Here is a 24,175-nt window from a genome sequence, read left to right as displayed (position 1 = left end):
GTCTTAGAGATGAGGACACTAAGGCAGCTAAATACAGTCACCCAGCTAATAAGTGGTCAGGCTCCCTGGCCTGGAGTCTGCTCATCAACTCAGATGAGGGTTGTGGCTGAGAGAGGAACTGGCTTCAGCCACACGGCATCCAGTGGAACAAGGGTGTGAATGCAGACAGTGGAGACTGAAAAGTCTATGCTGTGTGTATTTCACCCTAACAGGACGGAAAATTCTGTTTCAGGGGAGCTGGGGTGGGGCCCAGGAGCCTATATTTCTGACATACAACACTGCCCTCCTCCCTCAACCCAAGACAAAGGCTGCTGGACCGGCCGAGAGGCCTGGCTTCAGAATCCCATGGCCAGGATTTGCATCCCTGTTCTGTTACTAGCTGTGTAACGTTAGACAGGTGACTTTACCTCTCTAAGCCTCAATCTCCTCTATAAAAGGAGGATAAATATCTTCTGTGAGGGCCGCTGGAGATGAGACAGTCTGGGTAAAGTCCCCCACAATAGCGCCTACTTGTTAAACAACAGAGTTTAGTAAATGGTAGTTCTTACTGCCTCCCAGGCCCACAAATGGAAGACAGGCTCAAAGCTATCATCAAAAAGGATACATCTGATTGTCAGGTGAGATGGAATGGAACTTGGGTTCCTATCTTATAAACATTTTAAATCAGGGAACGTTTTTATTAAAGTTACTCTACTTTTTAAAGACTGCCTACACGGTCTTTGGAAAATGCTGGAATAAATAAAATGACCATGAGTGTTTTCTCACTACTATTCCCTGCATTAGTCCTAGACCTGAAATCAGAGGAAAAGGAAGCCACTCTTCAAGTGAAGACTCAGTCTCTCAGGGGCCATCCCTGATGGATGACGACAGGACACAGGGACCCTCCCCATCTTCTCTGCCTGGCTTCCTAGGGTGTAGGACCTGCAGGAGCCCGTGGACGACAGGACTGGTCCTAACCCTGCTGCCCTGAGCCCAAAAGTAGCCGGGATGCTGGGAGAGCAGAGTGGTGACTTTCTGGGAAAGCCTCACAGTTCAGGGTTAAGTACCAAAGGAAAATGTCACAGTGCTTTCATGCATGTTAACCAACCCAGATCTGTTACAACCCCTACCCTCACGTTCGCAGAGAGCACAGACTGCTCTCGGAACCAGATTCGATTTCACCCCCAAAGCCTGAGTCAGGTTTTGTTGCAGACATTTATTTTAGTTTTGTTAATTTCAAATATTGATTGACCTCTTATATCAGATTTAAGGCAGAGAAAAGATATACGTCCCAGTACTGCCGGCAAGGCTGTTACCTGGGTTTATTTATATGGGGTACTTTACCCTCCACCAGTTCTGCCAGGGAGACCTCACCGCAGGTGACAGTGCCGGTGCTGGGACACAGCTGAGCACTGAGAGGCAGGTCAGTCTGGGAGTTCAGAGAATAAAAAGCTTGGGAGAGGGCAGGACTCTCATAGGGACTTGCTGGAGGGGAGCCCCCCAGCCCTTTCTCCACGGGGGACTCTGAGGCAGGACCAGGGCGGGCTGCTGCCAACCGCAGTGTTCTGAAGACAGGTTCACACGCTGCTTCACCTGGGCAGGCAGGGGCTCGGAGGTTGGCTAGCTCAGGTATCTGAACTACTGTCCTCAGCATGCTCACCTTCACCTCACCCCGTGGCTCGTCTAAAGCCAGCGCTGGCTGTGCAAAATCATGCCTAGGGAAGGGTAGAGAAACCTCTGCACCGGTTTCCTGGGTCTTCATCCCAGCCAGTCAATGTCATCATCATCGTCATCGTCTCCAAAAAGGGGTGTTGGGGGCGGGCGTCCCTTCATGCTCTGACAAGACAGGAAAGAGTAGTCAGTCCTCACTTGTCCCTGCACCAGATGGACTTCCCACTGGTGCAAGATGAAGCGATCAGCATCTTTCCTGGCTCCAGGTTGGAAAGGAGACTGCTGGTTAGGGTTTAACTGAAGGGACGAACCCTGAGGCCAGCAAACCCCAGGCTTCCAGAAAAGCTGAGACAAGCAGTCAGAAAAGGGAGGCAATCTTTCAACACTGAGACAAGAAGACCAACTTTGTTTGTCTCGTTTAGTCATTTATTTGAGAAACACGTATATTGATTGGACAGGTTTTCTCACATGTGGTAACTGATACATTTCGTGTGGGAAGAGAAAGGGGGAGCAGGATAAGGAGACAGAGAAGCAGAGCAGCCCTCAGGGCGGAGAACACAGGAAGAAGGAAGCTGGGGAGAATACAGTCACATTTGAAAAAACGTTGCTGTGGCCTGCGGTAGCCTGTTTGGCTCTGGACGTGGGCTCATCATTTGAGAGAGAGTCGAATTTAAAGTCTTGTCCACCCTACCAAGTGGAGAATCCCAAGATGAAGAAAACCCAGGGACGCAGGCTCATATCCCAGTCTTGCTGGCACCTCCCTCCCTCCCTCCCACCAGGCAAGAGGATAAGGGGGATTAACGAGTCAGAGAAAACTCTCCCCGCTTTTCGTGACTTGAGCCTCTGGCCTTTTCCCTCTAGACTGGCAGGGAGAATCCTGTGGGTTGCTGGGACTGATGCTGGAGATAGGCACTCCCGAGTGTTCTCTACTAAGTAAGGTACCTTCTGCTCTGGTGAACTACTCTGGCCCAGGATCGGACTTCCCAGGGCCAGCCAAAGGAAGGCGGTGTTATGTGCTCAGAGGTCCCTGGGCTAATTCCACCTCCACTACCAACTAACAGACCTCGAACCTCTCCGTGGGCATCAGTGAAGTGATCTCTAAATTCTGATGGTGTGGGATCTTAAAATGTGGCTCACTGCTTCTGTTTTGTTCCAGCTGAGGTTCTGGTGTGCGTCTACCAGCTATGTAACCTTGGATCAGCTATTTGATCTTCCAGAGCTGTGGCCTTCTTTCTACAAAATGGAATAAAAGTGCCTACACTTCACTAAACTGGCAGAAGATTAAATGTCTATAGTTTTCAGAGTACCCAAAAAATAGACATTAACTTGATGACATTAGTATTAACACCAATAATGTTCTGCTAAAGTCAGAAAACTCCATCCATACATAGGGCAGTCACTTGAGATACTCAATTGGCTTTTTGTTCATATTCAGAACTCTCAAATGAAAATGTAATTCTTGGGAAGAAAGGCCAATGGAGGAGCCAGTGTGCTTTCCCAGGGAACACAGGCAAGAGAGAAGGGTTCTGGTGCACGGGAGCCAGATCCCAGCTCCACCACAGCCATTTTCCCAAGGTCTGGCAAAAGGCAAAATCCATTTTGGTGGATACAAAAGGGGAGAAAATCTGCCCCCATTCACCTCATATTTCTGTTCCTGGGATGGACTGAGTCTGAATCTGATCTGTGTTCTCCACCCACATTTTACCCTAGTGAAATTATCCCAACAGTCAAACGTCCTAGGGGGAGCCAAGAATGCTTGTAACTTAGCACAATGGGGACCACGAATGCAAGAAACGGGGTTCTGATCCAGGCTTAATCAGCAGATCACCTTTCCGGCCTTAACTTTGGAGTTCGGTAAAGTGAGGCTACCCTACCAGTTGTTGTCGCTGTTGTTTTACTTGTTAAGTTGTGTCTTACTCTTTGTGACCCCATTGACTGTGGCCTGCCAGGGATTTCCCAGGCAAGAACACTGCAGTGGGTTGCCATTTCCTACTCCAGGTGATCTTCCCAACCCAGGGATCGAACCCGTGTCCCCTGTGTCTCCTGTATTGGCAGGCGGATTCTTCATCACTGAGCCACCAGGGAAGGCCTACACTATCGGACTTAACCCATTCTCTGCCCAGGGATACGGTGATAACAGAACAAGGCAGCAGGTCGGAAAGCAGGCTGATGAAGCAGAAAATGCTCAGAAACAGGTGGTCTGAGTAGGAGCCTAGGGTTTGAGTCCTAACTGTATGATTAACTCACTCTGTGGCTTTAGGTAAATCATCCTTCTGAACCACAGTCTGTCTATGAATGCAGATGCCAGACAAGGAGATCTTCACAGTCCTTTCCAATTCTAAAACAAAACACCTTAGCCGAGTTGAGGTCCGGAAACCTGAGGCTTTAGCATTCTAATATGGGACTAAGCAGCCCAACTGTCTTCAAGTAGAAATTACGCTGCCTGAGTGGAGACCGTGATCCTTCTTCAAGAATAAAGTGCTATCTGCCCATCCCCACCAGGCTCACAGAGCCGCTTCCTCCCAGCCCCAAGCCTGCTCGCACAGGGCCCCGAACACAGAGCCCAGGGCAGGGGCCACCAGCAGACCCCCCTCCTCTTCTTGCAGCCAGCAGGGAGGGGCCCCCAGGGGGCGGCGGCATGAGGACTTGGCAGGGCCTGGGAGTTCCTTACCACTTCGTCTTCATCCTCCTCCTCAGCCTGTGCTTTGGGCTTCGGAACTTTCAGAGCTGCCCCTTTAAACAGTTCATCCTCTTCATCCTCAGAGAGGCTGAAAGAAAAATCAGGAAAATCAAGTCATAGGAAAATGTTTCTGCCCCAGGCCACAATGCCCACAGGCTCTGGGCTAAATATCCAACAGCCTCGGCGACTGCCCAGGAATCCCCCACTTCTCCACACTCGCCCCCAGCACTCTCGACTCCCTCCATAACCTACAGCCAGAGCAATCTTTTAAAGCCAGTAAATCAGTCACGTCACTCCTGTGCTTAAATCCCCTTAACAGCTTCTCACTGCACTTAAAGTCCAAACTTCTAACAGTGACAACAAAATCTCACATGACTTGGCTCCTACTGAGTTTTCCAACCTTGGCATCCCACCACTCTTCTCCCACCCACTGTGCCTTCTTCCTTGACTGTGTCACGTCCCTCCTACCGCAGGGCCTTGCATGTGCTGTTCTTGCTTTCTGCAAATGCTCCTGCCAACTCTCGGCAGAGAAGGCTCCTATCCATCCTTCAGGTCTCAGTTTAAATGTCACCTTCTCGGAATCCTTCCCTAGTCACCCTACCTAAAGCAGAATAAGTCCCCCTTTCTTGTCTATTATAACCCTGATTCTTTCTTTGTTTAGAAAGCATTTAACATGCATTTATAACATACAGTTGACTCCTGAAGAATACAGGTTTGAACCATTCAGGCCCACTGATACATGGGCTTTTTTCAATAAACACGATTTACAGGTGGGTGAGTATGGGGATGTTCAGTTGCTAAGACGTGTCTGACACTTTGCGACCCCATTTGAATCTGGAAATGAGCCAACTGTAAAGTTACACACACAGGGTCGGCACCTTTAACTCCTGTGTTGTTCAAGGTCAACTGTATAAGCATTTGTTTGTCTTCCCTAATAGACTGTTAGCTCTTCAAGTCAAAAACCAACTCCACCTTGCCTCCCACACTCCCACAGAGCCTATTACATGGTAGATACTGAATAAATACATGAATGAATGAGTGATTCAGCCAGCCAGCCAGTCTCTGAGGATGAATCACCCATCCTGGAAAAACTGGACACAACTTCCACAGGCAGCCGCCCTGCTCCTGAAACTGCTCAGGGGACACACCTGGGATGCTGAGAACCGTGTTCAGATCCAGGTGCTGCTCCTACGGAGGCCGAAGCTGCCTCTGTGCTACACGGTTCCTGGGAGGGAGCAGCCGAGCCTGTGACATCCCTGTCTTCCTGGAGCTCTGGAGGCTGAGGCTCTCCTCCTGGACTTTCAAGCCTCACAGCCAGTGGGTCCACCTTCTCGGGGTCTGAGGTCGGGGACAGTCTCGTGGAGCTTTCCTCCTCCCTGACATGGGCGTCTCCCAGTGCCTCCTCGCCCTCAGAGTCCACAGCTACGGGGCCTGGAGGCCTGGGGGGAATTGAAGCTGGGGGCCCCAGAGCTCTTGGGGAGGGGAGGCAAGCCAGTTCGGGAGGGACCGAGCATGCTTTTATCTCTGAGCTCGCCTCCGTTTCTGAGGGCTCCCCTTCCCTTCTCTGTGCACCATCCTGGGGAGAGGGCCAGCCCTGAGGAGACAGCGGGGCATCCTCCTGGACCACCAGCGCCGACAGCACTGTGGGGGGCTCCTGCCCCGCCCCGTCCAAGGGTGCCCGAGACTGTCCCGAAGGGCTCCGAGGCTGCGCCTCTGCTTCCTCTTCCTCTTCATTGCTGCTCTCTCCTTTCTCTTGCTCGTGTTGGTTTAACAGCCGAAGGGTCACCATCTGTGCAAAAGCCAAGAAGGAGGAGAGGATCACTGACCAAAAACAGAGGCACTCCTAGTTCTTTAGCCTCTATTAACACAATTGGTCACTGAGTTCAAGTAACTCTGTTTTTCTGTTTGTTACTTTTCAGTACAAATGCCTTTGTTTCTTCCTCTCAAAAGAGGCTGCCCATATCTGTACAGACATCCTAGTTACTGATCAACAATCTTGAATAATTTTTCACTCAGGATCCTTTGGACGGCACTTAGGCAATGAGATACCCATCTCAATGAAACAAATGACAGCTGGCTGTACCTTGATGGTGTTCATGATGGTCCCCAGAATGGTCCTGCCATTGTAAGACTCCTCCAGCTCAAACTCTCCCCGCAAGGAGTGAAACACCTGGTTCATAATCTTCTTGACCTGCACGACCACGTGAGGAGAGAGAAACAATATCAAAATGTGTGCTGCCAAAGTCAAGAGACTAAGGGATGCATGTAAATTCCAGAGAGAGGCTTCGCTCTGATGGTTCAGTAGCTAAGACTGGGCTCCCAACACAGGGGGCTCGGGCTCCCTTCCTGGTCAGGGAACAAGATACCACATGCCACAACAAAGACTCGGCACACCAAATAAATTAGATGTTAAATAAATAAATTCCAGAGCGAGGTCTGGAAGGCTTAAATGACGCCCTCTTAGAACTCTGCAGTGGGGCACGGTTGGTCAGGAACTGAGACAGCGAAGAATGACCCGTGGAGGGGACAATGTTGAATAATGAGCAGCACATGACAGAAGGGCTAGGAAGGATGGGTAAGCTGCGGCGTGTGTGCCTGAGACTCTCAAAGACGGCCCACGGACGCCACCCTCCCACCGAGGCCAGCACTAGGAGCCGCCACAGGCTACGAGGATTAGTGGCTAGAAGAGGCTGGCACGCTCCCCACTCCTCTCCTGTGACTTAGAAACAGTTCCCTTATCTGTCAAGACCTCAGCATGGGGCTCTCTGGGGATTGCCACCAAAGAGACACGTTCCAATGGGTTAACTCTGATTTAAGGCAGATGGTGGTGGATCAGAAAACAAGCTCACGACAACACAGTGACAGACACTTCTTTCTGAAGGCCTGCTATGCATACACGATCCCCCTATAGGACACGGTTCACTTCTCTGAAACGCTAGCTCACCTTTTCTGCAGGGTCGGCAGCAGTGGCTTCGACCCCAGACGTCCGGGCCTTGCCCTCTAGGTCCTTGGTGTGCTGTGCATTTTGCTCTCTCAGGGATGTGACTTGGGCCTGGAGGGCTGAACACTGCAAAAACAAACACGCTGTGGCTGTGGCCTGGGAACCTAGACTCCCAGGTGAAGGTCAGGACGCCCAGGAGGAGGAGAAACATCCTAAGCTTTAAGTGTCAACCTCATGTTGGCCTGCTGACATCCACACCCTCCACCCCCACCCCAGGCCTGCTGACCCAGAGCACTTCATCTCCTCACCACTCAGTCCCAACTCACCACTTCATCTCCTCTTTCCCAGCAAGGCCACTTGCCTTGTTCCTAATTAGGTCAAGAATATGATGAAAAATGGGAGGAAGGGTCTGATCACCCTAGTCACACAGACATATGAACGGTCAGCAACAAGACTGCCTTCCTCACCTCTGAGTGGAAGATTTTCAGCTGGATACTTTAACCGACCTCCAGATATGAGGACTTCCATACACTGCGCTAAGCCACCCCTCCTTCTCTTCCTCGTTCTATGCCAGATGACCCCAGCACACGCGTGCTCCAGCCCACCTCAGGGCCTTTGCCCAGAATACCTGCGGGCCCCCCCCATCAAAGCTCCTTGTCCCTCTTGCCTCTGCTCCCCTGGGCACTTCCTCTTCTGGGCCTCACAGCATTTAATGCTTATCTCTGTTTCTCGGTCTCCCTTTCTTGATTGTGAGACTCCTGAGGAGTGTTCTGTGTAAGCCTTTTCCCTAACACAGTGCCTGGAACACAGCTGGCACTCAATAAGTATTTGCTTAATAAATGGAAGATCAAATTATAATGGAAAACATAATCCAGAACATGAATGCTGCTTTTTCTTTTTCTAGGTCACTGACCCATCATCCCAAATGAGTACGTGAAATATGACTGATCAACTAGAGAGCTGAACAAGTATGATTCTGTTTTCAAAAGTGATTAACATCTTTCGTATACAAAAGGATCGACAAGACTTGAACAACCTGTTTGCCTTAAATTGTCCGGGCTGCCTAAGTCCAAGGGAAGACACTCACCTTCTCCTCCAGCTGGAGCAGCTGCTGCTGACGGGCGTCTCTCTGTGCACACACCTCCTGGTACTGCTGCCGGTGCTCATTCCTGGCAGAGGCCAACAGCTGCTCACACTTGGCTTCCCACTGGGTCTGCAGCTCAGCCTGTACGAGAGAAAGCTGCCAAGAGAAAGTAATCACTGCATCCTGGGGGGTCTAACTGCATCTTGGGAAACCCCATCTTTAACAAGGCAAAAAGTTAAGAGCCCAGATTTAGCAGAGAAACAACCATCTGGATGACCTTGGTTGTCAGGACTCTGAAAGGTACTAGGGGTGACTGTCTATAGACAGGTCCCCAGGGCCATAATGTGATCATACTTTTCAGGATCTGGACCCTTAGACCTTTTTAAACAGAAGAAACTTATTTCTCTCCAAAATTCCACAGATGATCAAATGGAGGACACCAATTCACTCTAACTAAAGAACATAAAACATATAAACATGAATGCAGAAACTTACAAAAAGAAAGGCTGCTGTCAAATGACTAGAGAGTAGCTGTGTTCTGCCACCACCTTTGATTTCCCTGCCTCATTACCTAAACAAGTCCCTTCTTTTCAAGGACGATGCCTGAGGGATGGTGTCTGGTGGGTGAGGACTTTGGCCTTGTCATGTTTGGAAGACTTTTGCCTTCATGTTTTACTTATAATAAGATTTGTCCAAAGTTAGAGAATCAACTATTAGAAATGTCATCTGAAAGGATCAAGAAGAAACTAGAAGCTTTTCTGAATCCTTCGTGCCTCCCTTTTACTTCCAAAGTGCTTCAGTTTCCCATTACCTGCTCTGCAGCTGCTTGGTCGGTGGACACCCGTGCCTTCTTCAAAAGCTGTCGAAGTTTGTCCAGTTCCTCCTGGTGTGATTTGCGAATTTCGTCTATCTCCTCCTCAGCCTGGCAGCGCTCTTGAGCTGACTTCTTTTTCCTTTCTGAGAGGTTCTTAGGAACAAGAGAACTGTCATCAGCTGTAGTTGTTTGAAGAAGATAAATGGAGATGGTGATGGTGGTGGGAGTTATTAACATCACTGGGTCCTTACTTCGTTAATGGAAACAATTCATTTTTTCAATTTAGTTTCCCCAATATATTTAACATTCTCGACGACTGGCAGGAAAGAAAAAAAAACTGCCACAATAAGAAGGTAAACCAGAAGAGCTTCATCTACCACTGTATTAAGAGATGAGGAACATCTTACCAGCGGTAGGTGCACAGGGAAATAAGATACTTTCACGATCTGCTGGTAAGGAAGTCACAATTCTGCGACAGGACCTTCAAAATACATACTCACACCCAGAAATTACACAAATTAGACTTTATTTTAAGGAAGCAGTGGATCATAAAGATTATGTGTTACAAGGATGGTCACTGTAGGAGTATTGAGAACAAAGAAAAACTGAAACAGCCCTCAAAATCAGAAAGAACTTTTTTCAGTTGTATTTATCTATTTATTTTTTTTACTTTACAATATTGTATTGGTAGAACTTTTTTTAAAAAACCTGATAAAATTATGGAAGAAACAAAGTACAGACCAAGATTTATCCTCTCAAAGGGCACTAGGCCAAAAGGGCTTTACTAGAGAGTTTTATTAAAAGCTCAGAAACAGGCTGCTCTTTTCATATCTAAACTGTACCGGAATATAGAAAAAGACAGAAATGTTCCCAATTTGTTCAATGAGGTGAGTATTATCCTAGGGTTAAATTTATAAAATAACAAAAGATATCATTAAATGAGGTTTAAAAATATCAAACTAGAAAAATATTTGTAACATCTATGACTGACAAAAGATAAGCACTTTAATAGTGTTTATAACAGAGGAAATACACATAGGTGTTAAATATATGAAAGCTTTACTACTAACAAAAATACACCCAAAGACAAGATAAGCATATTTCACCTATCATGAAATAATGTAAAAATTTATACAGGCAGAATTGGAAGAATAATGGAGAAATAGGCTTGCTTACACAGTGCTGGAAATGTAAGCTAACATACTCTTCAGGATAATCTGGCAATATTTATTTTAAAAATTTAAATGTTGAGAATTTTCTCTGATGCAGCAATTCAAATTCAAGCAATCTATTTTATGGAAATACTCAAATGAATTTGCAAAAAAAGTTATATAGTACAAAGATATCCATGAAAGCAATGTTTGAAACAGTGAAAAGTTAGAAACATAAATATCCATCAACAGGTGAATAGTTAAATATAATTATGGTTCAGCCTTGCAGCAGAATACTATGAAGTATTCGTAACTATGAAGTAGTTACAAAGAATGAAAAAGCTCTCATTCTTATTAGTATAATGGCCACAATACAATCTTTAAAGTATTAAATATGATCACATTATTATTAAAAATGTTATCAGTGTACACATATGTATATACATATACTTTATACAAACACATATGCGTGCTATGCGCATGTATATATTATATACAAAGAAAACAATCTGGAAGAATAATCATATATTTTTTTTATAGTTCTTGCCTCTAGTGCAGAGAAGAGGAAAACATAAATTTCATTTTTTATTTTATACTTTTCTGTATTATTTGCATGTTACAGTGAGTACACGCTACAGTACTTTTTAAAAGGAAAATAAAAATGTTTATGAAACAGCCCACTCTGGCCACCTGGGTACAACAGAGAAACTTCACATGAAAAGCTTACCTTTTCCAGAGACTCCTTCTCAGTTCGCAGGTCAGTCAGCTCCTCCTCCAGGGAGGTCACCCTGAGTTCCAGTTGTCTCCGGCTTTGCTTTTCACTCTTGAATTTGGACTGCGCTTGCTGGGAGGTTTCCTGGAGCTCTGAGATATGACAGCACAAAGGCTTGGCTGTAGAACCAGAGCTGCCGTGGGCTGTACGGCATCCTGACAGCTCCTTCAAAACCACGTTCTCTCAACTTCCAACCCTCCCACACGAGCCTCTTCCACTCACTTCTTCCAGCATCACCTCACTGACCAGCAACAGGCTTATCAAGTCATAAACTGACTCACTGACTTCCACACGCATCCATATTTATCTCTGCACCTACAGGTCACCTCTGACACACACAAAATGGAAGAGGAGTGTGCCAAGCAGTCAGAGATCACCCCTGAAATGTATCAGTCCTTCAATTCCACGTCAGTCATCATCTCAACACACTGGACTCAATACATTCAGATCTTTGTTTAGTAGTGGTCCAGGCCCTTTCTCAATGCCTGGTAAGATATTCTCAACTTTCTTGGTAGCTGGGACATTCTATCAACAGTCTGTTTTCTAAACATTCCTTCTCAAATAAAGCTATTTGGAATACTTAAAATGTAATATATCAAACAACAAGGTCCTACTGTATGGCACAGAGGGATATCTGTGCCATAGGGGTACTATCCCTATGATAAACCATAATGGAAAAAAGAATATATATATATATATATATATATATATATATATATATATATATATGTATAACTGAATCACTCTGCTGTATATTAGTAACTAACACAATACTGTAAAACACGGTAAATCAACTATACTTCAATAAGAAAATAGTAACAATTTTTAAAATGTAATGCATCAAAATTAATTTTGTTGGAAAACTTTTGAGACCTTTATGGTACCCTCAAGGTAACTGTCACAGGGCACCGTGAAAACAGGAAAGAAGATATCAGTATGACATTTGAATCTAAGATTTTCCCTCAAGTGTGCTCAAGTGATGCTCTAAAAGAAAAGGATTTATCTTCAAGGTATCACTTCAACAACTGACATCAGTGCTTTTTAGCTTTCTTTTTGGGCACATGAATTTTGTTTCTTCCTAAAACTGCTACTGCTCTTGCCACACCTGACCCACTGGACCCATCTGGGCCTTCTACATTTTTACACAAGGCGGTGGATGAATCAACATGCAAGTCTTCATGAATCTGCTTTTCACCATGTCTCAAGCAGCACCTTTGTGCCAGGCACTGAACTAGTACTAAGGGAAGGACTTTACAAAGATGAGCAAGGCATCATTTTTGCCCTTCAGAGGCTTGCATTATAGAAGGGAAAACAGACACACAAGTACTGCTGATCAAAGGCTAACTCTGAAAATGGTCATGATAATGCACTCAGAGATGCAAGATTTTAAAGGAGATCAAATATTCTAGGGGGATAAAACGGGTGAAGTTTCTGAAAGAGGCAGTTTTTGGAGAGAACTGGAGGTAAATCTTGGTGATTGTGGGCACACCAAGTCCGGAGAACAGTATGGATAAAAAGCAAGACAAGAAATAGAGGATGTACTGAAGCAGCAGGCTGGCTAGTATGCCCAGAGCTACGAAGAATTAAGCAACATAACAGGAAATAAACCAGGTTGGAGGGGCCTTGAGTGTCAGGCTGAAAGACTGCAATCCATCCTCTAGGAAAGAGGCAGCCAATGCAGGAAGCACCTTCTTCTTAAGCCTCTACTGAGTCACAACTTAGAGGAACCCCTCAGTTAGATTAGTCACAAGTTAGATTATCTCTTCAAGGCCTATGAGGCCAATCCTAAGTGCCAAAGATACTGAACACTTGACCAAATAAAGCAGAACTGTGGCCGCTTAGTGGCCACTAAATGGATGGTCAGTTCTCTTGTTGTCCTTTATGTCAAACAGTCATGTAAGTTTATACTGGTTCACCATAATTTTTGGCTTCATCCTTCATAACCTTCATAAGCCTTCTGTCAAATGGACCGAGAGGAAGGAAATAGTGTAATTCCTTACGTTCACTTGGTCACAGTCCCAGCCCCCTCCACAAGGGCATACCGGAGAGCTCTGCCTGCAGCTGGGTGAGCTGAGCCCTGAAGAGGTCTGCCTCCTTCATGCTCTCCGTGAGCTGGACCTGCAGCTCCGTTTCTTTCTTTTGGTGGGCCGTCATTTTCAGGTGCAGATGAGAGACCTGTGCAGTGGCAGCAGCTAGCTCCTCCGTCACCTTGGCCTGAAAAGCGACAAAGTACGACATCACTTTAAACATGGTGATGCGCCAGCCTCACAAACTCTGTGCTGGCTGAACGGGTAGGAAGAGAGCTAAGGCCACCTTCAACCTGCAATGAATCAAAATCACGCCCTCAAATGTGCAAGGTCTCTGACCTGGGAATTACTTTGTAAAAATAGTATTCCTGCCATTTTCTAGTTTTCCTATAAAGAACAATCTTTAAAAAAAAAAAAAAGAAGAAGAAGAAGAAAAGAGTATTTTAAATTTTAAACTGAAAAAAAAAATTTTTTTTTAAACTGAATGCTTTCAATGGCAATCCACTTCTCAGTCTATAACTTCTCCTGAGCACTATGCTACTAATCGTACTATAAAGATCAGTCACGTCAGAGTAACTGTTGGGGGTTCTTGGAAGAACAGTGGTAATAAAAGAAAGGAGCACTCCCAACTTCTTTGACTGCTCAATGCATTCTAAATGGTGCTCGTACTGGCCAAACAGGAGCTAAATATTCTCAAGTAACATTTGATGAAACCAAAATGACGCCTTGAAAAATCATCTGCTAGGTTTTGTGTATTAAGGGTAATGATGGAAATGAAAGGATGGTCAGTGGAAAGGAATGGCAAACAAATGACAAATACCACATTCATTTCACCTGAACTGACGAGCTCCTGTGAAAAACAGGAGAAATCAGATGACAGGAAAGGCAGTGCGTGACGGCTCCGATGGTCGTGACTTCTGGGCAGCAGGGTCTATCTGGGGTTGGATCATCTTTCTATACTGTATTGCTACCACCATTGCTCCTCCCTAGACCACTGTACTTCACGTGCGTTTCTACTGCTGTCTACTTTCTTGGTATCACCTGTCCCTTCTTAGGGTGGTCACTGTGCCCACCTCAGTTTTAAACTTTATTCCAAAGCCTTAATCAGTTTTCTAGCTTACATTTAAAATCTGATATTTTGGCTCTCTGAAAGGTGGAGGAAATAAAACAAATTGTACACAAAATAAAAAGAAATAGGCTATGAATGTGCATCTGAGTGTCCACGGGCAAAGGCTCTCTCTCTGGCCAAACTTCAAGCCAGGGCCGCAGAGAGCTCAGCCGTGGTCTCCCCACCATCTGTGGTCAGACCAGCCCAGTTTTAGCAGGAATCCTGCTGTGTCAGTTTAGAGAGAATCTCCACCCCTGATATTTGATCACAGCTCTGCATCCCAACCTTTGCTATCGAAGTCCCTGGCCTGTCGTTAGCAAGAATCCCCCTTCCTGCGATTCTCCTCTTAGTAATTTTCCATCCACTGACCCTCTCACTCTGCTCCTTGGCTGTAAATTTCCTACTTGCTCTCTTGCCCTTATTGTGTTTAGAGATGAGTTCAATCTTTTGTACCTATTGCAGGAGTCTTTTGATTTTTGGCTGTGCCTTGTGACTTGCAGGATCTCAGTTCCCTGACCAGAGACTGAACCCAGGTCACAGAAGTAAAAGTCCAGAATCCTAACCTCGAGGCCACCACAGAGCTCCCATCTATAGCAACAGTCTTGAACAAAAGTCTCCCTTATGGTTTTAGTAAGTGTCCGCATAAATTTTTTAACCACATCCTTCAGAGTGAGCTCTAAGACACTTATTTTTGCTGTTCAGCAGCCTTGCATTTTCATCTGTTAAACACAGAGGACAATGGCAGCCTGAATTTCCAGACAGAAGGGGGTTTTCATTTGCCACAAGTAGAATAAGTTTTACTCACTGTCCTTTCCAAATGGCCTGGTAGAAGCTGAACTAACACAATGCTCAGAGACCTCCGTATTCATCGTAGCTCCAGAGTTCACTAACATCAGAGTGAAGGCCATTCACATAGCACCTCGGAACAGCTAAGACCACGGGAGGGGACAGATTCCAGAGGAGAGGCAGTGCTCACTCTCACCAAGAACAAGCAGAATGGAAGATCACTCAAAAGCTCTTGACGCAGGCCCCAGCAGAGAAAGGCCTCTTACAAGCAAGAAAAGTAATATTCTCTCCCAAACACACACATAGCAAAAACTGTGAAGGGATGAATGATATGTATAAAAATTATCTTTGAGTGTGGGGCTTCCCACGTGGCTCAGTGGTAAAGAATCCACCTGCCAATGCAGGAGATGCAGGAAACGTGGGTTTGATCCCTGGGTCAGGAAGATCCCTTGGGAACAGGAAATGGCAACCCACTCCAGTCTTCTTGCCTTGAAAATCCCATGGACTGCAGAGCCTGGCAGGCTACAGTCTGTGGGGTTGCAAAGAATCTGAGCACAAGGGCATCTTTGAGTGGGAGAACTATTTGTGAGTTATGTTTTATGCTTGCTTATCTGTATTTCCTGGAAGAAACTGATGCAATGTTTGTAATCAGAAAAAAATGTGTGAATATATATAAATATATATATGTATGTCCATCTGTGTGCACATGTGTGTGGGTGTGTATTTAACTATGACTGTTTTAAGTAAGGGTTTGCAATATCAAGTGAGAAAGGAAAATATCAAAAACCTACACATTGGATAGGACAGCTCCCTGGTTCACACCTGGGATCAAATTCCACCGCTGACATGGAGAGCTGGGAAAAGAAAGCCATGACAAGAAAGAACCAAGAATTCAGAAAAACAAGGGAAAAAGCATTTGGGATAGGAGGAGGAACATGGTACTGAAGAAAGATGGCCATCTGGCAAAGGAAAAAGTACACAGCCGGCTGCAGGTGAGACCCCAGGCAAGTCTTTTACTCTGCCTGGGCCTCAGCTTACTCTTCTGGAAAAGAACATTAAACTAGATGAACTGTAACTTCTCTTCAGTTCTAACCATTATTCCATGGTTTTATGTGGAAATATTAATACTGCCATAGAGAAAAATAATTTCATTTACCAAATATTCATTGAGCATATAACCATAGGTTTCTGAACTGTGCTTGCAGGCACAGAAGTACCTCCAGGCATGAAAGGACCTTGATTATTTCCATTTAAGAGAGATATCACAGGGGAGACTCTTAAGTAAGAAGCGGATCAAAAGAAAAATGGCAGAGTCTAGGCTTGAAAAGTTTTAGTGGAATAAAGGAGACCACGTGAAGCATGTAAACGGTACCTGACTCATCAAGAACAGTGACATTCAGCCCAGGAGATGTCCTCAAACAGATCTGTGTAAAGCATGGTGCCTGGGACTGAGGAGGTGTTTTGACAGGTGAAGAGGGTGGCAGAGGGTGAGATGGTTAGACAGCATCACTGACTCAATGGACAGGACTTCTAGCAAATTCCAGGAGATAGTAAAGGACAGGGAAGCCTGGTACTCCAGTCCATGGGGTCACAAAGAGTCAGACATGACTTAGTGACCAAACAACAGGCCGGTAGTACTGTTTTTGTTATTATCCCTGCCGTTTTGAGTCTTATGAGTAGAGCACTGACCAGGTTCATGTATCGTACCAGATACTTTTGGAGTTTATCAATAAACATTTGGGTGGATTAGTTAGCTAATTCAGGGGGGTGGCAAGTTATCACTTGCAGGTCAAACTGGCTTGCTGTCTATGTTTGTGAACAAAGTTTGACTGGAATACATACACACACGCACACACACCGCTGACTCTCAGCATGGGAATCATGCAGTGAGCTTGCTAAGAACAAAGGTGTGGCAGCTGCCACCTCCACAGACTGTGGCAAAGGAAATCACCGATAAGAGCGGTGCCTCTGACCTGGCTATTCCTCAGAATCAAGGGGAGCTTTCTAAAAGCTGAGATTCAGACGTCAACTAGAAATGCCAGGTTAGAATCTCTAGTGAAGCTTACACATGTGTATTTTTGATCAAGCTCCCTAAGTGATTCTGAGGCAGCCAAACCAGTATTTGGGAACCACTGATCTAGAACAAGTTATGTAATCAACCGTAGACCTGAATAATAGTTAACAGCCACAACAAATAAGATATGTGGGTGCCTTGTTAGGAAAGAGAAAGCAAATAAAAGTAGATGAAAGAGAAATAGTAAAAAAAGTAGACTTCATGGGGAGTGGGGATCCAGGCTTTGGGACTCAGCCACGACAAACAAAGGGTGGTGTCAAGTAGCAATGGGAAAGATTCAGGGTCAAGACTGGACTGGGCAAAACACTGCTTATCTGAGGATAAGGTGTCCACTTTAAAATTATTAATATTACTACTTGACTGGATACTAGCTAAGAGAACATAAAGAATAACAGCAATGAGATCCAAGAAAGCAATCCTTGTCATTACTGGAATGTGAAAAAGTGTGTAAAGTTATAAAGTGCATCCCACTTAACTTTTTGTGTTTTCAAAAATATTCAAATACAAAATATAAAGTACTTCTTAAACCTCTGAGAAAACAGCAGATGAAGGGCTGCGATCTCCCAGCTGATGAGGAAGAGGCGAAACAGGAAAGAACTCATTCCAGATAAACAGTGTCACTGCAGTAAAGACAGGAGGAATGGGGCTTCCAAACCAGCAGGAGGCAACCCAAGACCCTCAGCAGTCTTCCTTACAGCTACTTCAGAAACACATCAAAATACATAATTCTGAGCTGACTCAAGTCAAACAGCAGTACATTAAAATGCTCTGGCAGGCACAGATGAAGGATTGTTTCCTTAAACAACGTCAAACTTCACAATAAATATGCGTTACGTGGCGTAACAGAAGCTGTTGCTGATTTTTTCAGCAGAATTAGGATTCCTTTCTAATAAACTGTGTTAATCCTCACCTTAACCAAATTACTAAGATCAGTGATTGCTTCTGAGTCAACTAATTGTAACGTATTTAAAAAACAGAAATCTGGATGGTGGATATATTAAAAATCTGCTGGGAGATTTCTAGCTCTCTTCCCGACAATGGCAAAAATTCTGCTCAAAAGCCAACTGGTAAGTAGGTACAGAGGACACACTCCTTGGCTCTACACATCCTGACTTGGGCTTTTCTCTCCCCGGTTTCTTTACCTTCTCTTGCTCAGCATGCAAAACTCTTGCCTGTGTGTTTTCTGTGGCAGTTTGAAGTGAGTTGTTCCTCTTCTCCATCATCAGGTTACTCTGCTCGACATACCTGTGAAGTAAATAGGGAAAAAGAAACCATGTGTCAGGCACCCCGTGCATAGCAGGTGCCACCTAGCACACATTCAGTCAGAGCGCCGCTCTGCTCCCTCACCAGCAACAGTCTGAGAGCGTTTTCTCTCCCTGAGGTCTGCAGTGATCAAGGCTGCAGGCAGGAACCAGGGCCATTCTCTCCCTGAGGTCTGCAGTGATCAAGGCTGCAGGCAGGAACCAGGGCCATTCTCTCCCTGAGGTCTGCAGTGATCAAGGCTGCAGGCAGGAACCAGGGCCATTCTCCCCCTGAGGTCCGCAGTCATCAAGGCTGCAGGCAGGAACCAGGGCCATTCTCTCCCTGAGGTCCGCAGTCATCAAGGCTGCAGGCAGGAACCAGGGCCATTCTCTCCCTGAGGTCTGCAGTCATCAAGGCTGCAGGCAGGAACCAGGGCCATTCTCTCCCTGAGGTCTGCAGTCATCAAAGCTGCAGGCAGGAACCAGGGCCATTCTCTCCCTGAGGTCTGCAGTGATCAAGGCTGCAGGCAGGAACCAGGGCCATTCTCCCCCTGAGGTCCGCAGTCATCAAGGCTGCAGGCAGGAACCAGGGCCATTCTCTCCCTGAGGTCCGCAGTCATCAAGGCTGCAGGCAGGAACCAGGGCTATTCTCTCCCTGAGGTCTGCAGTGATCAAGGCTGCAGGCAGGAACCAGGGCCATTCTCTCCCTGAGGTCTGCAGTCATCAAGGCTGGAGGCAGGAACCAGGGCCATTCTCTCCCTAAGATCTGCAGTGATCAAGGCTGCAGGCAGGAACCAGGGCCATTCTCTCCCTGAGATCTGCAGTCATCAAGGCTGCAGGCAGGTACCAGGGCCAAACTCTCCCTGAGATCTGCAGTGATCAAGGCTGGAGGTAGGAACCAGGGCCATTCTCTCCCTGAGGTCTGCAGTGATCAAGGCTGGAGGCAGGAACCAGGGCCATTCTCTCCCTAAGGTCTGCAGTCATCAAGGCTGCAGGCAGGAACCAGGGCCATTCTTTCCCTAAGGTCTGCAGTGATCAAGTTTGGAGGCAGGAACCAGGGCCAGGGGTGAACTGCTTTGAACGCGCAGAATGAAGGGGAGAGGAATTCGAACAGTGTAGTGAGGGGAAATGAGAGAAGGAAGAGAGAGGAATATGAAGGCTGCAAGGAAGGAAGAAAAGAAAACCAATTCCCTCCCCTCCTCCATGCGGGAGATAAGGGACACTGAAGAAGAGAAATATGGGAAAATGGTATTTTTTAAATGAGATGCTATATGTTGTGCCATGTTCCCCTGACCACTCCCCCAAAATTCTTTTTCAGAAGGATCTAGAAAAATTATACAGTGCCTGGGTTTATGTGGAAATCTGTGAAGTTCTGGTTGATAAAACAGAGTCAGCCCACACAGAAGACAGAAGAACTGACATCAGAGTTTTCTAGGCATTAACACTACTTTTACAGGTGAGGAAACTAGAGCCAGAAGGAATAAATAAAATGCCCAAAGCCACAGAACAAATGAGCAGAGCTCGGACTCAAACACAGGTCTGTGTTCTGCCGCAGCCTCCTGAGCCCCCTCTCCTAAAATCCCTCTCAGTCACCAAGAAGTAATTCATATGCCAGGCAGGAAACAGAAGAGAGCGAAACATACATAAACTCCCCTGAGCAAACACGTTTACCGAACTTGGGCATTTACAAGCTAAACCCTTTCTGTCCATCCTGGCCAGTGCCCCACACCTGTCATTACCTCTGATTCCGTTCAATTAGTTCACTAATCTTGTCGTTCTGTTCTTCTATCCGACTGCTCTTTTCAAGGATCTCTTGCTTCAACCTTTCATTTTCCTAAATTCAAAAATATGTGATGTGTAAAACTGAAGTTTTTAAGAGAAAAGCATCAGATAAAAGGGAATCAACTTGAACTGGCAGGTGATACTGTTAAAAAAAATCTAGAACTTCTGTCCAGATAAATATAAATACTTACAACAACAAGTCAAATACCACCTGATGGATACAAATCACTATATCTAACAGACTAAACATAAATGGCTATAAAGTGAAGCGAATTTTTGGTATATGGTCAAAAAAGAAATGCTTCCTTCTGACTGCAGAGTGATAAGTCACTTGGACTAGATTAAGCCACGGTGGATTTTCCAGAATTTCCCAATTCCATGGAGCATCAGCATTTATTACATGCTCTTACTCCTGGAGTGGAGGTTTTAAAGGGTAGTACATCTCCGGACAGAGCATGGGAAGATCTCCAGGCTGAGACCACTCTCACCTGAATAATTCGTTGTATGTTGCTCATAATCATGCTTGTTTCCATGGTCACCGACATGCTGGGAATGAGCAGGGAATTGCCAGCACTATGTTTCTGTAACTCTTCAACCTACAAAATGAGTGCCAGAAAGATTTATTTCAATGAAATTTTTGCAAGTAGAAATACAATGTATCCAAGATCTGACCACTGAGGGGGTTAATAAGTTTGAGACAACCTCTAATGTAAGCAGGAGTTTTCTTCTGCTAACTGCATCCCTAAATAAAACAACTCTTGTGGGAAATAACTGCTAACCACTATCAATATGGGGCTTCATAGGTGGCTCAGTGGTAAACAATTTGCCTGCAATGCAGGAGATGCAGGTTCAATCCCTGGCTGGGGAAGATCCCTTGGAGAAGGGAATGGCAACCCACTCCAGTATTCTTGCCTGGAGAATCCCAAGGACAGAAGAGCCTGGCAGGTTACAGTTCACAGGGTCACAAAGAGTTGGACACAACTGAGTGACTGAGCACGCACTATGAATACAGAAAACAAGAAAGAGTTTACCTATAGCGCTGGTTGCTCTCTTTTCGTACTCCCTCTTTATACTCCCACTTTATTTTTTTTTTGGATGCACCATGCATGGCTTTCCAGATGGTAGTTCCCCAACAAGGGACTGAATCAGTGAAAACAGTGATTCCTAACTGCTGGACCACCAGGGAATTCACTTTATATCCCTACTTTCAAAATGAGACGGCTCCATCACCTTAGTCATTAGATGATCCATTTTATCGGCCACTTTGCTGACTGCCATCCGAATTTCAGTGTTATGTTGCCGGGCTTCAGTCATGAGAAATGAAGCCATGTCACCTGATCCTAAATAGACGAAAACCAAGTAGAAACTTATGAAACTGTAACAGAGGATACTGAATGAGGAAAAGCCAACAGTTCTATCAGCAGAGGAAAGAAATGAACATTTCCAAATACTAGGAAAGGCTGGAGGTGGGTCACACTGTCAGAAGATGGAGCAGCGGTAAAGGTCAAAGGGCTCCAAAGCTAACAATAACCAAGATGTGCTCCTGTGGCGTGCAACCAGTGGTACAGTCTGGCTCCAGGGCACATGTGGGGGCGTTAGCAGCTCAGATTGCTTCTCCGTTCACCCAACTGCATGCCAGGCATTGGCCCAGGTGCCAGGGACACAGCAATGAATGAAACACGGTTCCTGCCCTTGATAAGCTCAGTCTGGTGAGGAGACGCCCATGTAAACAGATCACTGTAACAGCATGCTTGTTGTAAGTGCAAAGAATGAACCATGTACCAGGTTACAAGGTACACAAGGAGCACAGAGAAGAGCAACATTAACTTTTTAGTGACACACATACATTTACATCTCTGGAAGGAGAGGAGGGAGGGGTGGTAACAGGGAAGGCCTCTCAGAAGACATTACAGATGTAGTAGTTTCCCAGATGGAAAAGAGCAGGGCTTCCAGACCAAGGATGCACACAGGAAACTCTTAAGCACTCCCGGACCTTACATTTCGTTGGGGATATCCTTGCTTCTTTCTACCACTGTCCTAATACTCCAAGTGATCACTAGGCAAAACACAAGCTGCAGGACAAGAAGGCAGGATACCATCCCAGCGGCTTACACTTATTTTGCCTCATATTTACACAAGGCAACCATACGGTACATGTATACAAGTTACCCGAAAAGTTACTCAAGTGACTGCTTCCTAAAGTCAAGGGGGTTTAAAGATGGAAGACAGTAACGTTTCATTTCACACTCTTTTGTGTTGGCTTTTTATAAAAGTATATTCTTTTCACAACTTTAAAATTGTAACAAACTAGCTCTCATATGAGATACTGAACAGTCATGCTTTCTCCCAATTTCCTCAAATATTTTCCTCATTTACTATCTACTAAGGACTCCACAGAGCAACTCTGAAAGAGGAATTTAAAGGGCTGGCAGGAAAAAATGCAAGAAACAAAACACCGGAAGTGGTCAGAAGGGCTTTGAGGGGGGATGCTGGAAATGTTCCAAAGTTGGATCATGGTGATGTCTGCACAACTGTGTAGACTTATTAAAAAAAAAAAGTCATTGAATTGTACACTTATAACCAGTGAACTGGGGAGATGACAAGACACGGAGGAGTTGGTGGATGTGGGGTACTTTTCTCTCCGTGGATTCATTAGGGATACATCTTCAGATGCAGAGGACCTCACAGAGCACCAGCTGACAGCAGGCAGGAGTCCCTGACCACCAGAAAGGAACAAAACTCGCAAAGGTCAGTGTTCCAGAGAGTGTCTGCTCCAGGAACTTCCTTCCAGAGTGATGACCAGGCATGACCCAACCTCCAGTCTACCCATAATGGACATGTAGCATGCACAAGAAATAAATCCTTATTACATTAAAAAAAAAAAAAAAAAGGAAAAAAACGAGTGAACTCCATGGTATGTAAATCATACCTCAACTAAGCTGCTTAAAAAAGAAAAGACAAAAAGGGCAGAGATCTACTGGAGTCAAAATGAGAACGGACGGGAGACGGGGAAGCCCAGTAAGAGCAGAAGATGAGAAATGCCTACCTTGAAAATGAGGAGGCTGCGAGAGTGGTGCGGGGTACAAGGGCCGAGCGGGCTGCAGCTGGGAAGCAACAGCTGGTGCCTGGGGGTAAGCGTAGGCCTGCAAACCTGCATAGGGCTGAGAAGACGCCAAATTACAGCTGGTTTATGAAACATTCATCTCTCTCTTTTCTGCTTAGTTTGTCTTTGATGGAATAAGGTAGGTAAGCTGGAAGGAGATTCAAACGTATTGAAGCTGGAGATGGATAGACCAAGGTTTGGCACTGGACAGTAACTGCAGCAGGAGAGGAATGATGTAATTCAGTGATGCCAGTCACTAAAGCCCAACGGGAATCTCAGATTACTCCCCAGTCCTCTTGTGATGATTTAATTCAGTAGGAATTCATCCCTCAGCCATTGGGCCAATGGATGGTCTGAGACATTTTAAAACTAAGCAAACTCTATTTGGTTTCATTAAAGTAACAAAAGAGGTGTTCTGATTCCAAACTAAATCCACGAGTTTCCAAAGGATGCCTTGGCATAGCTAGATTCTGATGTTTATCTGTATGACCAAGCGCTCTCCTTTTCCTCTGAGCCTCAGTCACCTCAACAATTAAATGAAAATAACAATACCACTTCTTACAGTTGTTGTATGGGCTAAATGAAGTGACAGATAGCTAAAGTTCCTAATCCCTGGTAAGCAAGTGCCTGGAAGACAATTAATGTTTAATAAACAGCAGCTATCATTTTAATAATGATGGTTATTCTTCCTTGAATTAAGGAAATCCAGCTCATTTCCAGGGACAGGTATAACTACCCATCCATTACTAAAAAAGAATCCTAGTATACAGGATATAACTCTCCATTAGGTCCATTCAGGAGTGAGAGAAGGCAAGGTAGGACTTTTCTCATTTCTGATGCACCCATTACTAATGAGGCATTGCCTGACCACCACTGCTCTGACCCCTTCCCCCTCACCCCCCTGCCCTCCGCATGGAGAATCACCAAGGAAGTGAGAGTCTTTTATCATGGGGAGTTAAGTC

At 45.5% G+C, this 24,175-nt stretch overlaps 1 protein-coding gene across 2 annotated transcripts in view; it reads right to left on the bottom strand.

Annotated features, from left to right (window-relative positions):
• Positions 1-1,180: 1,180 nt before the first annotated feature.
• Positions 1,181-24,175, bottom strand: part of FKBP15 (FKBP prolyl isomerase family member 15) — a 56,872-nt gene continuing 33,877 nt past the window's right edge. Inside the window, exons 15-28 of one of the 2 annotated variants that reach the window (XM_061163394.1) lie at positions 23,157-23,271; positions 21,341-21,450; positions 20,599-20,706; positions 20,068-20,162; positions 18,230-18,332; positions 13,135-13,306; positions 11,048-11,184; positions 9,167-9,322; positions 8,359-8,511; positions 7,275-7,397; positions 6,414-6,521; positions 5,479-6,119; positions 4,322-4,418; positions 1,181-1,815 (exon numbers count right to left, since the gene is read on the bottom strand). In XM_061163394.1, the coding sequence (XP_061019377.1) occupies positions 1,738-1,815; positions 4,322-4,418; positions 5,479-6,119; positions 6,414-6,521; positions 7,275-7,397; positions 8,359-8,511; positions 9,167-9,322; positions 11,048-11,184; positions 13,135-13,306; positions 18,230-18,332; positions 20,068-20,162; positions 20,599-20,706; positions 21,341-21,450; positions 23,157-23,271 (2,196 nt within the window). In that variant the 3' untranslated portion in view covers positions 1,181-1,737. The remainder of the gene's footprint in view (positions 1,816-4,321; positions 4,419-5,478; positions 6,120-6,413; positions 6,522-7,274; positions 7,398-8,358; positions 8,512-9,166; positions 9,323-11,047; positions 11,185-13,134; positions 13,307-18,229; positions 18,333-20,067; positions 20,163-20,598; positions 20,707-21,340; positions 21,451-23,156; positions 23,272-24,175) is intronic. The other variant, XM_061163395.1, reaches the window with a different exon arrangement.

The sequence above is a fragment of the Dama dama genome, chromosome 16 (genome assembly GCF_033118175.1).
Source record: "Dama dama isolate Ldn47 chromosome 16, ASM3311817v1, whole genome shotgun sequence".
NCBI lineage: Eukaryota > Metazoa > Chordata > Mammalia > Artiodactyla > Cervidae > Dama > Dama dama.
This window is presented reverse-complemented; position numbering and strand designations above follow the sequence as displayed.